Raw genomic sequence first — 15,865 nt, 5'->3', positions numbered from 1 at the left:
GGTCCTCAATTTTATCATCACCCAATCATTTACTTTTACTGAACAGCACGGACTTAGAATGTTAGTTTGGGGTCATTAGAACACAATGACCCATTTTTTTTCTGCTTCGGGGGCTCTAAATAACTTCCATGTGTCAAACTCAGCAGAAACTCAAGAAGGTGGCGTGTTTGTTAGAGCTCTTGGAGTTTTTGTATTCGGGATATTCTCTGGTTACGCCCAAGCTAAGGCATCTAAAACTAGTAGATAGGTATGTTGGGCAAAATGTCATTTTTTACAAGCCAGGTTAAGGATGGAGTTCAGTTTGTACGATATCATGGATTATGGATCATGGATTAAATTGTGGGTCTCCAAACGTGCACATTATTTTGACAGATTATATAAAAACTTGTGAGTTTTGTGATTGTGGTTCTCTGTTTTACTATTATGGACCCCTCCTATCCCCTAGTTGAAATGTAGAAATGACGTGATGGAGGATAGTGACGAATATCAATATGAATTAATTTAACAACAGTAGTGGTTTATTGGTGATGTTTAGTAATCTTGTTGCTTTTCTCAGCCAAGACCCTGCTGGAGCTGACCGAGGGGTCTGCAATCACCACGGTGACCAAGATGTTCGTGGATGCTGGCCTGCGCTCCCATCTCTCTGGATCTGAGGCTCTGACACTTCTGGCCCCCCAGAACGATGCTTTTAAAGGTGTGTTTGTGTTAAGGATGGGTGTATCGATACCCTGGTATCAATACTTCGATACCTGCCGGTCGATATTTTGGAGTCAATACTTTTTAAAATATCGCAATACCACTGTGCTAATACAAAACGTGCAATTTGTTTTCACTTCTGATAGTTTTAGGCATTAAATTTATGTGTGAAAACCTGCCCAGTTGTATTTTAAATGGTCTTTCGTGTCCCATGATTATGGCAGCCATTTTTATTTAATTTACTCATTGATCTCTTTTATTATCATTTTATAAGCATTTCTTTCAAGTACTTATGTTAATGAGTTTTATTCATATTTCATACATGCAATAAAGTTATTAATGAACACTGTGCAATCATGTGATTTTCCTTTAAGGGGCAAAAAGTATCGTACCATAAACTAATGGTCATCATACCGAAAGGAAAAATGTTGGTATCGCCCATCCCTAGTGTGTGTGTGTGTGTGTGTGTGTGTGTGTGTGTGTGTGTGTGTGTGTGTGTGTGTGTGTGTGTGTGTGTGTGTGTGTGTGTGTGTGTGTGTGTGTGTGTGTGTGTGACTTAAGTGTGTGCGTGCATTGTGTGTATGTGCATGCATGCGTGTCACAAATGATCTACAGTTGCTTTTCTCTCTCTTGCCCCCCGTCTCCTGTCCGTACTGACTCTTGTGTGTTTGGTTGTTTGGTACCCAGGCAGCCTGACTATGACTGGGGACATGAGGAAGCTGATGGCCAACCACATCGTGAAGAACCAGCTCTCCTCCAAGGCTCTGTACCACGGCCAGGAGCTCGAGACTCTGGGAGGACTCAAGCTCCGCGTCTTCGTCTACCGCAATGTATGTGACGCCGCCAACACTGTCTCATAAGTGGCTGTGTGAAAACACGGACACCGGGGAACGAGGACGGTGATCGTCTCCTCATCGCCTCATTCTGCCCAGATTCATGCATCATTAGCCTTGATAATTGGTAGTGTGTATGGGCAAGCACATCTTTACAGGAATTGATGTGGCGATCTACCACTCGATTTAATAGAACTCGAGCTAGATTTCTGGCCTTTAGAGCCTTTTCTCAGTTTGTGTTTTCCCGGCTTTGGGCCTGTAGCCAACAAACCAGCATGCCTCCTTCAGGGAAAATGTCCACTTCACTCAGATGGCTGGTGATGCCTGATCCTGTTTTTGTATTTTGGTTGAAGAGGACAAAGGCTGTAATAAAGGAGAAGGAAAAGAGTGCCACACATTTGACTAGGTGAAGGGTTCCTCAGTACAGTGTATTGAGTCACCGAGAACCTGTCTCACTGCCAAAAGCCATTTGAACGACTTTGAAATTCTCCTGTGCAGCATCACTGGCTGTCTCTGATGTGGTCACTGGGTTTTTGGTGGTCGGAAAGTTGTGGCTGGACTGGGCATTTATTTATTTATTTTATTGAGATAGTGAGAAACAGGAAGACTAGGGGAGAGGCAGAAGATTGAATCCAGATTCCCGACTCAGGACCTCACGGTCACATGGTACATGTCTCAACCCTGCGAGCCACCCTGATCCTGTGCTTCAGAGGATCACACAAATGCCAGCAACGAGTGTGGTAAACAATCGTGCAATTTCGATAATCGGCAGTAAAACTATCCATTGATTTGTATATATTGCTGCCCAATCTTTTCATTTATTCAGGCCCGTAAACACTTCGGCTTCACCGTCGGATTTCTTTTGGGTTTGTGATTGTGTACAAATTCAAGATGTAAAACCATCACATATTCCCTCAAAAAGTGCACTCAACCTAGAATATTAAAGAGGGCGCCAACAAATTGACTCAACATTTTGGCCACACAGGCATGGAAGTTTGCGTTTTACGGAAAGAATCCAGACTACCATAACTTAGGTCAAGTGAATCACAACCATGCACATTTATTCAAATTATGTGGCACAAAATAAATTTCTTCTAAAGCGTTTGGGGATTGGGAAACCGACCACGTCTACTGGGGCTGGGGCTGTAATTGCACTAATGAAACACATGCAAATGCTTCAGTCTGATTATTGCCATAACCTCATTTATTTCCAGTAATTTGTGCATGTAAATGCACTCAGTGGCAGCCTCAAAGGGAGAAATCAAACTGGGAATTGGGAGTTTGGTGTCGGAAGTGGATTAAGCAGGTTTCAATAAAAAAATAAAAACAATTGTGTGGGGTGGTCCTAATTCTGTGGGGAGCAGAAAAAACAACAGCGTGTTTAATGGCTGTGTGATTTATGTTGTGTTTTTTCGGCTGTAAATCTTAACAATCTATACTGTACATCCGAGGAGTCAAATCATCTGTTACTTAAATGTTGGGAAGCGTATTAAAATGCAGCGCACTCGCTCGGCTCTCCGGTTTAAATTATCAGACAGTTTAGCGGTAATGAGCTCAGGAAGGAGCCCATGTGAACACCAGGCTCATTACCATAACACAGCACATCTGCTTTCACTGGATGCTTTTATCCTAAGTGTCTTGTTGTTTTCGTGAGTGCATGGGTTTTTGCCATGGGTGGCCCCCATAACCCTGGCATTGTTAGTGCTACAATCCTTCCATTTTGGGTGCACAGGGAATAGAACCACTAACCGCTGGTGATGTTAATGCCACCATGTACATATTACTCACTGGATAACTTATTACACACTAGCCTTTTCTTTGAAATCTTTGACCGACGTCTTACGACCCTGTGTGATTATCCGGCTTCCTCTGTGTGGGAATGTAGTGTTGTGTTCTTCATTATCCCCCCAAAACGTTGAACTTCTCTGATTAGACGGATGTTTCTGTGAAGGGCATCAGACCAAAGAGCAGCGGTTTCCCTCAAGACAGTCGTGGATAAAATGGTTCCCACGTTATCTCCAAAACCTAGGGCGTAATCTCCCGTTTAGAGAATGAGATGGGACACTAAGTAAAAATGGCCAAAAAAAGGAAAAGAAAACAACAACATTCAATGTCTCTAATTTAGCTGCACGTATCCAGTATGGATGGGTATCACATAGACTGTGGAGAGAGCTCCACATGGTTCATGGATCCCCGTCTTTCATCAACAGCCTCAATGTTCTCCTGGGTGGCAGACAAACTCAGGCTCATATTTCTGCACAGTAATGAACTCTGCAGACCACAAGAAATTTCCTCTTTCCCAAGATTGGTAAATCTTTCCAGACACCACTTTCTGTGCAACTTGCGCTGCGCTGGTCCTGCGTTTGCGTGGTGTGTGTGCGTGTGTGTGTGTGTGTGTGTGTGTGTTAGCAGGTGTGTGCATGAATGCATTGTGTTCGATCGCATGTGTGTGTTTGTGTGTGCGTGTGTGTGTGTGTGTGTTTGTGTGTAGGTGTGTGTGTGTGGGATGTTTTATTTTTGACAAAATGAAAGCCACATAATCGGAGCTGAATGGAGGGACAGACGAACTTTCGGTGACCCTTCCAACCAGTGTTTTATTTCTGAAAAGCTTCAGCCTCACACTCTTTTCGCCAGAGACGACACAGAGGGTTGCACAGTGAAAGGTCCCAGAACAGGGAGGTCCCACTGCCAAGAACAAAGGGCCTCGTTGGGCCAGTCCTCCAAAATGTCCTGAAAGGGGAGCATATCTTTGAAGCCTGGTCTCAATAGATTCTCAATAGACGCGAGAATGTGCCTGCACAGGCCAGACAAAACACACACTAATGTCACACTGATGTCAGTGAGAGTTCAAACTTGATACACTGTCACTATCACTAAGCTTTAGTTGACAAATAATTGTCAAAAAATAATTGAGTGAAAAATGATTGTGTGCGTGTGTGTGTGTTATGTGTGTGTGTGTGTGTGTCTGTGTGTGTGTGTGTGTGTGTGTGTGTGTGTGTGTGTGTGTGTGTGTGTGTGTGTGTGTGTGTGTGTGTGTGTGTGTGTGTGTGTGTGTGTGTGTGTGTATTATGATAGTGGCATCTCTCAGAATCTCCATTCGGCTCAGATTATGTGGTGAACGGCAGCTTTCATTTTGTCAAAAATAAAATATCCCACATGCACACACATCCTGTATATATACAGTATGTATATACAGTATGTATATATGTATGTATGTGTGTATATATATATATATTATATATATGTATGTATGTATGTATGTATGTATATATGTGTGTGTGTGTGTGTACATACATATACATACAGTATATGTATGTACTGTATGCATGTATATATGTATGTATATATATATACATGTATATATGTATATATGTGTGTGTGTGTGTGTATATATATATGTGTGTGTGTGTGTGTGTACATACATATACAGTACATACAGTATATGTATGTACTGTATGCATGTATGTATGTATGTATATAGATTTATATGTATATACCTATTTATATATATCTATATACCAATACCACAGGCACGCACACACAAATACACACACATACTGTGTGTGTGTGTATATATATATATATATATATATATATATATATTAACATTGGATTATAAAACTTCAGGTAGACAGTTAATTTACCTCAATCAAACTGATGGAAACTCGCCTAATTTACTTTATAAAGTTGACATTGGATGGAAACTTGTTGTGTGGACCAAATAAGTTTTGTTTTATTTTTTATATAATCTTTTCAGGTCGTGTTAAGAAGATGTCCACGGTTTGAATCCGCAGAAAAAATATTATAATGTCTGGGATATAATGCCTGCCAGGGATTCTTGGTAGTTGTTTGAATCCTGACATTCAGTTGTCACTTAAATTAATGCTGACATACCTGTCCAACTCGGACTTGATCAACTTTGGTCACGGTCTTCAAGTTCAAGTTCAAGTTCAAGAGATTATTTGTCACATACATATATATATACGGTCATACATATTTTACTACATCACTAGTTTTTGTCTCTGCTTTCCACACTAGAATTCTTTGGTCTAGTGCTTATGCTGTTCTAATATGCGATTGGTTTTGCTAAGAAACATTTGGGCCACTTGAGGAAGTAGTTAATCAATTCTGTCAGTATTTCAATAGACTTGGTGGGACCAATCCCCAGATGTGGAGTTGCTAAGAATGAGGTGCGCTATACTTGTACATATACCAAACCATGAACGATTTTTTTTTTCTGACAGATTGCTGACCCTCGTTAACCAATATACGACAATATTAAAATAAAACGGCACTGTTCCCTGAAAAAAAAAATTATTAGTCTTTTTTTATTGGACATCACAAATTATAATTATAAATAAGGGGAACCATAAATATATTTTTATACGTAAACACGGCTCTCCGTTGGAGCCATTCATTTTGGCCAATAAAACTAAAAACAGTGCGTTTTTAGTTGTTTTATTTGGAGGAATGGGGACACACAAAATAAATTATCCCCTTTATGTTTGATGGACTGTCCCTCCCAGTGACGAGCGGAGTAATTAAAAAAAGTTGTTTCTCCATAGGCCCTTGAACATAGCATGAAAGACAGTCAATGATGATAACTAAACAATGATTATTTTGTATTTAATATCACTCCCGTAACTTTCACCAGCAAAAATATGAAATACGAAAAAAAAAAAAAAAAAATTATTTTATTATTGGCAGTGATGGCAGTAATGAGCCCTAGTTGCACATGTCGCCCCCATGAGTTGTATTTAAAAAATGGATTGTACAGCCTATTTTTCTTTTACCAAAAAACAAACTTTCATTTTAATTACTTAAAAAAAAAATGATGTTGTTTTTTAAACTATTAAACTCATAGTATTAATCTGTAAAAATAATCGGTTATTGTCATATAGGTTAAGCGGTTAGTTATTCGCATCCCTACATTCAACGATTCTCTCTATCTCTGTTCTGTCTCTGTCATCCAGAACCTCTGCATTGAGAACGCCTGCATCGCTGCCCACGACAAGACCGGTCGCTTCGCCTCCGTGTTCACCATCGACAAGGTCCTGACCCCCCCCATGGGATCCATCATGGATGTCCTCAAGGCAGATGACCGTTTCAGGTAAAGAGGCATCGACCATTAATTTACTACTCCATTCATTTTGACGAGGCGATACCCAGGGTTCACTCTTGTTTTAGAATGAACCCTGTGTGCTTTTATTTTGGGCACTGCATGCATTACATACATCTGTTTAGTCTTCAGCTAAACAAGTGTTTTTCCCAACCTTTTTTCAGCTACGGCTCACTTTTTACCATAAAATAAACCGAGGGCACACCACTATCCTGTTCCACTATCCTGTATCCAAGAATATCAGAAACATGTATAACCGTGCTTATTAGTGGTCCAGCCCGCAGGGGTGGTGGAGCCGGGTGCTTTGTGACATCATCATCCAATTTGTAATATATGGGCAGGGTGTGGCTCTGGGGGGGGCTTTCGCATGGGGTGAGGTGCCCTGGTGCGCTGCGGTCTAGACTCCAATGGTGTGTATTGGTTGCTTCATGCATCGACCCGCCAAGGATCAGCGCCAGATCGAGACGGGAGACAGCATGAAGTGATGCTGCGTTCCATGTAAACTCGAAAAATTTGTTTGAACTGAGCCTGTGTTCTGTGGAAACTCGGAAAAATGTAATTTGGCTCGATAGGAAGTGATGTTGCGTTTCACAGGAACTCATACTGTAATTTGTCACTAACCTGGACCCAGTGCATCACTGTCTGCAGCTATAATTATCATTATTATGGGCTACCAATAGCTAGTGACGCAGGGCTCACAAAAGATTTGCTCTTTGTGAATAAATCTTTTAAATGACTCAGGAGTCCGGAGCCACTCCGGAAAAAGTTTAATGATTCCCACAGAGCTGGTATTCTGGCTGCAACTGATTAATTCGATGAATTAGTACAGCCTTACCAATTTCTATTTGGCAACGCAAAACCAAATTTTCTTTCTTTTTTTAAAGTTGAATTTAAAAAGGATTCACTGCATCCCTAGCGAGCTCTCACGGCACAGTGATTGGAAAAACACCACAGTAGGCCCAGCTAAACTAATCCAAACTCAGCCCAGCCCAGTGAAGACAAGCTCAGCCAAAAAAACCCCAGAAGACTTTCGGAAAATTGGGCAAAAATCCTGCACGCTACGCCTTTTAAAGAAGTGCGTCTTTTCTCCAAAGGACGCCCCTTCCAGTGAAGATCTGGTAAGACCTTTCAAGGAACCCATGGATCAGCTTCACTCCTTAATCTGATATAGATGAACACGCCAGGAAAGGAATGGAGGCAGCTGTTCGATTCTACCGCGTTGCTCTCCTCAGTTTGTTTTTCTTTCCCGATGGTTCTTCTTCGCTGACGAGTTTTGGCTTTCAACCGACTTGTCTAGTAACGCATAACACATTATCAGCCGCGGAGCCGCGCGGTGATTTATCGGTTCGGAAAAGAGTCACGCCGGGATGTGTGTGAGAGCGAATGTTTTTCCAGAGGCAAGCTGCATCAGACACATGCTGGTACACAAGCCACCGAACCCGTCTGGTTCCCTCCTGTCAGGCCACCCCACTGTCTTATCAGAACTTGGCGTTGTGCTTTTGTTAATTATGGCGTCTATGGGGAACTGACTGTGTGGTCTGTAAACAAACAAGATTCGCTATTTGTCTGGTTGTACACGCATCGTGTACAACCAGCCAAACCAATCAATCTCATATTACTTGTCTCAGACCCGAGGAAAAGCTTGTTTATTTTATTAACTTTATCATGCTTTGGGCAGTGGTGTTTTGCCTCTTTCTTAAAATCTTTATGCCGCAAATGACAGTGTGTTTATTTTATATTAAATGTGCTTATATGTTCTTCTATTTCTACTTCTTATTCGTATTCAACAAAAAGGAGGCCAAGGTAAATAAGATGATGGTGATGCTTATTCACTTATTTATTTATAAAGTTTAACTGTGATCTTAGAACTCTGCTTACAGTCCATATCTTTTTGTTGTGGTTCCGTCTAAATAAACGGATAACTAAAACCTCCCTGCTTCTCTCCAGTCTGTTGGTGGGCGCCCTGCAGACTGCAGGCATGACGGAGCTGATGAACCAGCAGGGGATGTTGACCGTCTTCGCCCCAACCAACGATGCCTTCAACGCCATGTCCAAGCCTGAACTCAACAAACTCATGCGTAAGTCCCACGTGTCCCCCGCTTCAATTCCAGTGGAATGTGAGTGTTGAACATCAAATGATACACAATCACTACAAGGAGTTTTCCCTATTTACTGTACCTATTTTTCATTGCCCATGCCTTTTTGATGCATTGATATCACAAATTAAAAGATGAGGCTATTGGGGATAAGTTTGGCACTTTCTATACAATTCTTAAAAATGTTACAAATGCTTTATTACAAGGTGGAATTCCATGGAAAAACTGACACGGCATATACACTATATGGTGTATGGCATATTATATTATCTTGCTTTATTATATTCAATACAAACGCACATCACTGGGGACTTGAGATACGAGACACAAAAGGTAATGAAGCTGGAAACTGTACACGTTCGCCCGCAGTGGCTACTGCTGTCACTGGAAATCCAAAACGACTTTCAATTGAATCACAAGGCGGCGATCCCCGTGTGATCTAGACATTTCAAAAACGTTTTCAAATTTAGGACCACAAACCTTGGAAGTGCTTGCATCATGAACGCTCCGTTGCAGGCGTCAGAACCCTGAACGGATGTGACGGTGATGTCAAGCAAATAAAGGAAATTCACAGAACCAGGGTCAAGACCTGTCATCTCGCTATTTGTTGATTGTGTGCTGGTCGTGTGTTTGTTTTGGGGTTTTCTTCTGTATTCAAATCCTAGTTATATATATATATATAGAAATTTTTTATATATTTTCACATATATCAAAATCTGCCCCTCACCTGAAAGCAAGGCTATTGTCTTACCCTGCGGCGAGAGTTTTTGCTGCCGTCCTTTTTGGTGCAACCTTTAGAAAATTATGCCCGTGTTGGTGTATCTGCAAAATCCTGCTGATCTGACCGTGTTTGAGTTTGGAGGCTCAATACCAGTGAGAGACCTTGAGAGGGGCAGGTGCTCAAAGAAAAAAAAAAAAGGCCCATGGAACAAGATTTCAAAATTCCCCAGCATAAACATATAAACACACTCATTTTATATATATATATATATATATATATATATATATATATATATATATTTAAAATCAAAAGACAAAAAAAAAAATGCTCCACGCTACCTTTGTGTGTCTTTCTCAGAGAAACGGTCCTCCCCATCAGCCCCTTCCAACCGTCTAATCACTTAGACAGGGGTCTGTCAGGTTGGGGATCCCTTTTTTAGTCCATATGTAATAGAGCTGTTTCCAACGAAATCTCGATACCCATTCACGCTTAAAAAATTTAATGAATAAAAAATGCACCAGATAAATAGGGCACCACGGGCCACCATGTCATACTGTGCACCATGACATCACCCCCCCACGTGCCTGCTCAGTACTATGGACAGACTGAGAAACAGAATCATTTGACAAATCAGTCCATCTGCACCCATGGGGTGATTAAAGTGTGGAATGAGATTTGGATGTTCTGCAGGGGGGGTTGGTGCCAAACAGCTGGTTCCAGTCACACCGCGCCCACTGTCCTTATTTAACCTTCAGTATGTGGACATTCACTACACTCTTTACTACATGTCAAGTGTTTATATTCCGTCCACGGGGGAACCAATAAGCACACAAACAGGATCATTTGGCGTGTTGATGTTCCTGTGGGGTCGCAAGGCACAATTGCCGCCATTAGTTTGTTCAACTACAAATCCCAAACAAATAACCTGGATAACGTCAGCATGTGTTGGTGTCCGACAATATCTCTCAGCTCCTTATGACGGTCAAACACAGAACAGATCGGTGTTTGTGAATGTGGCTTATTTCATTCGCCTTCTGACTTTCAGGCTTTCAGCGGACCTCGTGTTTTATTTTTATCGTCTTCTTCTGTGGCTTTCTAAAAACGCTTTCATTTACCGACAATGCACAATCCAGTGCACAACATTTCATTTAATTTCATTTAATTTCATTTCACCAGTGTCTCCTTATCCAGAGGGCTCTTGTGTTTTGCACATGGTCAGGCCAATTGCAATTCTGAAGTCAAATAAGAAAAATAAACCACAGAAATTACCTCAGTACTCTCAATCAGGCCCATGCACAGACGTTAAGGGGGGCAGGTGCTCAAAGTTTAAAAAAAGTGGGGGTTGGGGGTAAGGCAGTGACTGAGTAACTGTCCCTGTTACCCGCAGTTATTTTTTGTTTAGTTCAAAAAGGAAACGGACCACACTGTTTTCATATGTTTTATTTGGAGGAGCGGGGCACATAAACGCAAAGAGGGCAAAGGGCCCAATGGCCCTCCATCCAATTTAGAGAAAAATAGGACAGCATTGGATTAAGGGTCCTGGCTACAGTTTGCACCGCTGTCACACACAGCCCTGTATTTAGTTTTGACATCCTTATTCATCAGAGAAGCACCTTGTTTGGATGTGTGCAGCGCAGAGAAACTGAGGTAACACTGTTAATGGCAGCTTATACAAACTGTGTCAGTCAACTTTTTTCCATCAGCCTTGGCAGCAGAATGGAAATCATGTGCGACTTCAGCCAAATAAAGTAATGCACTACACCGCTGTTAAGAGGGTGGTTACTAAGGGTTACGAGGGGCTTGCCAGTGTTGTGAAGGCCAAACAACACCATCAGAGATTGCAAAGTTATAAACTCATGGATCACAGGGGACGTGAATTTTAATGAAAGTTATGTGCTTTTTGCTCCTCTGCGTTCCAGGTAACAGCCAGATGCTGGCCGGTGTGTTGAAGTACCACATGGTGGAGGGCATGCTGGTGAGCGGGGGAGTGGGCTCCCACACCCGATTGCAGACTCTGCAGGGAGACAAGCTGGAGCTGGGCATGGTATGCGGCTCGAAACAACTTCAGGGTATTGTCTATCTATCTAGCCTGTCCGCCTCTCTAATTTTAAGGATGCATGTGTCTTTCACAGAGGAACTATACAGTGTACGTGAACAAAGTGCCAGTAGTGGAAGGAGACCTGATGGCCACTAATGGAGTTGTCCACGCTGTCAACGTCATGATTAAGCCTCTCCGTAAGTACTTTGTTCCATTACGTGTCATGACCAAGCCACAACCATTACGGCCTGGTTTGGATACCAGCGCAGAAGTGCTGGATGAAACATTTCTGAAACATAAATTAAAACTTTCTAAGACATTTTAATGGCACCGTTGAACAAAATGTCAATGAGTCAGTCCTGTGTTCCACAATGGAAGAAGAAACCGCCGGTTGAAGTCATACACCGGGGAAAGATGCTCTTTGTGACTCAGTCGTAGAGCCCTGAAGCCCCGCCCACCGCTGGTTTGCTGTTCGCTGTTTATTGAAAGTTTATTCATATTAAATAAACGTGTCGAAATTCCACACTGCACGTCCTTGGATCCTCAGCAATACACATGCCAAATGTGATTAGATAGTTAGATGAGATTCCCTTTAGGAAGCCTGAAATAATTCAAGACGCAGCTCAGTGGCCAACAGAAAACTGTGGTTGTACTAGAAAGCTTCAGGAGGTAGGCAGTAGAAGGCTAGTGCTGCTGGTTTTAGGTTTAGTGGAGTTTGAAAATGCAACGGACTGTCTGCGTTTCAGGCATCATATAGGCTCCTGTCTGCGTTTCAGGCATCATAAAGGCATATAGGCATATTGATCATCTTCATAACCTGAGTGGTGAGTGGTGATAACTCAGTTTCATCAAACCACTGTTTAACAAAATAAACTGAGTAAAGTATGGCATGTGTCATTGCATATGGTTTCTCTCCTATAGGCTAAAAGATAAAAAAAAAATATATATATATATAATAATAATAATAATAATAATAATAATAAAATATATATATATATATATATATATATATATATATATATATATTTTTTTTTTATCAACCAAAACACGAATGAGTGACTTTAACAGTCATGCCTGGATAAATGAAATATAACAATGTTGGTGCCCAGTAGTTTGTTGTATATTGATAGGAGTCTGGATGAATGTAATAATGGTGTATATTTCAACTCTAGAACCTAAGTTGGACAGAGAACAAGCAGATGGACCTGCACCTGACGTCAGAACAACGTCAAGGGTAAGCAAGACTCAAAAAGATTTTATATGATATGAAGGATCTGTGTCGCTTCATGAATACTGAACAACTTCAATCCCCAATCTGCAATAATACACAGTAAGAGGATAATTATACCAATGTATTTTTCTAAATATCAAGTTCAAGTTCAAGTTCACATACATACTCATCATGACTATTCTGATCCTTTGGCTTGTACTTAAGACAAAGCTGTAATTGAGACGTCCCTCAATTATCTTTTAATGCAAGTCTTTCTTTCTAAACCTTTGAGTTATACCAGCTACTCGGAGTGAACTCTGTTTTACTAAATTGAAATATTTCTTGTCGAGGTAGATCAATTGACACTGAAACATTGAAATAAAACCAATTAAAATAATTCAATTCCTTACGTAGACACACAATGTGACTCCATGGAACATAAACTCCTAAAATGAGCATTAGTAATGCTCTTCACCCTCCAAGGCCCTGGGAACCACGCTGCCTGTTGATAGGATGGCGAGGCTCTAAGACGCATTTAATTAATATGACATCATTGGGAATTTGAGGTCCAGTGCAATGACTGATCCACGCTGTCCTCCTTCTCTCCCACAGGCAAACTCCCGGGGCTTCAGAAATGGTCAGTCTGTTTCTGTTTAAACATGTGACTATCCTATGCAGCAGAATTGACTTCACAGCAGTAGAATAAATAATTTGCGGTCACTGACATTAAGCCATCTATCATCATGTTTTATTCGGGTGGTTTAACAATAGTCACAATGTGCTAATTTGGCTGTATTTCTTACAGCCAAATTATCACTTTGTGACCTGATTAAATTGGAAACAATGGAGAGTTTCCATCGTAGGAAAGTAAGTTGTGCCAAACAATGTGCTGCCAGCCAGAGTGTATTTTCTGTTGTTAAAAAAACAACAACAATAAAATGCATTGACACACAAACTAAATGACCACCACCAAATAAAACACCTTAAACAAGTCAAACATTTAAAAGAAAAACAAGCATCGGTTTCTGTAGTTCATTGAGGCCACTGCTCTGTCCGAAATGGCATACTAGCAGGGTATTGGTTACAGCAAATGTGCATAGTATGTCTGGGCTGACATATTACATCTGCTGAAATATTGAAGTTTGCAAACACTGCACATATCTGCAGAATGTCCGCACTTCTATGCAGCGTCACCGTCAACCCTCAACGTGCTGAAAATAAGTGGAGCAGCTAAATGTCCAAGGCGTCGTTATTTTTTGTGACATACTAAAGTACGCTGGATGAGCTTAAACATGCAATATGTAGTATGCCATTTAGGTCGCGGGGCATGTCTCCAATGAGGTTTTAGGAGCTGCGGTGTCCTGTCTCCCGGTAACAGCAGTTTGGTTTTGTGCTTGCAGAGGACCTCTTCCAGAAGGTGATGAAGAGCCGCTCCAGCAGGACGATGACTCGCGGACAGTAAAGCCCCAACCGAGAGGCGGGAAACGCCTTGACTCACAGAACTTCTGAGAGGGATGCCGAACAAACTAGTCGTTTTGTCTTAGAGGGTGATCAAGTCAAAAGAGTGGGTTATCAGGTCAAAACTCAAGATTGTCAGACGGACATCTTCCGTATCCTCACACTAGGTGAGTAGGTTATGGAACATTCTTTTGTGAAGAACTTGCACAAATTGCTTTAATCTGCCAAAAACCTGCATTTCCATGCACAACAACCCAAATCAGAGCAACTAGCTGTGACCAAATGTAGCCCCGTCAAAGTGTTTTAGATTACTTACATCTGCAACTTAAGTTTCTTGTGTCAAGTGAAGGGTTTTTTTTTTGGTTTTTTTTTTTTAAGTGTATCCTGTTTTTTATTTTTTTTATTTTGATACTCATGTAGCATGTTTGCATGGTTTGAGCTGGAATGATCAAAAACTTTTCAAACAAAGTCGAGGGACAACAAAAAGAACCTTGGCAACATGGTCATCAATCATTTTTGTTTTAGTATTTTTTTAATAAACCTGATAAATTAGCTCTGCTTACTCTGTAACATACTGTAGCAGGATATTTGTTTGTGGTTAGAGTGTGTGTGTGTGTGTGTGTGTGTGTGTGTGTGTGTGTGTGTGTTTATGTGTGTGTGCACATGGAAACCAATACCGTTTCGGCACATTTCGAAATAAAATGGCCTTTTTTTTCTAGTCCCAGAGTTTAAGGTGGGTTCATTCCAGTCTGTCAATTGTGGCACCCACAGCTGCAATTGCCGCTTTTGAAATTGGAAATTAAAATGGCCAGAGACAGTGTTCAGTTTGAACAAAGGTTGTTTTTTTTTATTTGACCAAAAAAGGAAAAATGGGGGCAGGGGTCAATAATACAAGGAGGATAAGAAGAAGAAGAAACAGTCTTTATTTATCATGCAACACACCACACCACATGCTTGCACACACACACACACACGCACATGCTTTGATGGTGGCCGGTGAAATGGATTCTCTGCTTTTGACCCATCCTGGCTTGTCCTTCCTCTGGGGGCACAGCCAGGAGCAGTGGGCAGCATATGTGGACGTGCCCGGGGACCAGGTGATAAATGTCCATTGCTGGTCAGACAATGATGGGTACATGTTTTTGGTGGGGGTCCTTACTGACGTAAGGTGGAGGAAACCCCATGTGAGCATGGGGAGAACATGCAAACTCCACACAGAAAGGCTCCTATTTGGGAGATAACCCACCGGAGCACGGTGCCAACAGCGCCCCAGGCGGGAATCAAACCCAGGACCTTCTTTCTGTGAGGCACCAGTGCAATGCACTGCGCCACCGTGCCACCGGACGGTGATCTTCCCGGACCGGGGTTCACTCCTTGAGCCGGGCCCGGGGGTGGGAGACATATATAGACAACATATATAACAGAAATAACACAGTTTTAACAGCTGCGAAGTGGTTAGCTGAGGTTAGTTCAGAGGTCTCCTTCTCTTTATCCTAAACTCTGGCCTATAGCTCCTCTTGCAAAACAAATAGTCCTGAATACAAAATCATCCAGTAATCCCCGAACCAGGAGTCTTCATCCATACTTGATGGGAACTCTGAGAATACTTCACCGGCTGACACTTCCTCCAGCCCTGAAAACTCCTCCGGAGCTTCCTCTGGTGCGGTCGCTGTTTCCTCTCTGCCTGGTCTTCC

The 15,865-nt window shown here is 41.7% G+C and overlaps 1 protein-coding gene across 1 annotated transcript in view; it reads left to right on the top strand.

Annotated features, from left to right (window-relative positions):
* The window catches only part of tgfbi (transforming growth factor, beta-induced), a 26,468-nt gene extending 11,576 nt beyond the window's left edge, over nt 1-14,892 (top strand). Inside the window, exons 9-17 of the mRNA XM_080007987.1 lie at nt 557-694; nt 1,384-1,526; nt 6,503-6,639; nt 8,596-8,726; nt 11,385-11,509; nt 11,598-11,700; nt 12,676-12,737; nt 13,326-13,350; nt 14,114-14,892. Of these exons, the coding sequence (XP_079864113.1) occupies nt 557-694; nt 1,384-1,526; nt 6,503-6,639; nt 8,596-8,726; nt 11,385-11,509; nt 11,598-11,700; nt 12,676-12,737; nt 13,326-13,350; nt 14,114-14,175 (926 nt within the window). The 3' untranslated portion in view covers nt 14,176-14,892. The remainder of the gene's footprint in view (nt 1-556; nt 695-1,383; nt 1,527-6,502; nt 6,640-8,595; nt 8,727-11,384; nt 11,510-11,597; nt 11,701-12,675; nt 12,738-13,325; nt 13,351-14,113) is intronic.
* Nucleotides 14,893-15,865: the final 973 nt, after the last annotated feature.

The sequence above is a fragment of the Zeus faber genome, assembly GCF_960531495.2.
Source record: "Zeus faber genome assembly, chromosome: 10".
In the NCBI taxonomy this organism is placed as follows: domain Eukaryota; kingdom Metazoa; phylum Chordata; class Actinopteri; order Zeiformes; family Zeidae; genus Zeus; species Zeus faber.
The sequence above is the reverse complement of the archived record's forward strand: the minus strand, read 5'-3'. Positions and strand labels throughout refer to the sequence as shown.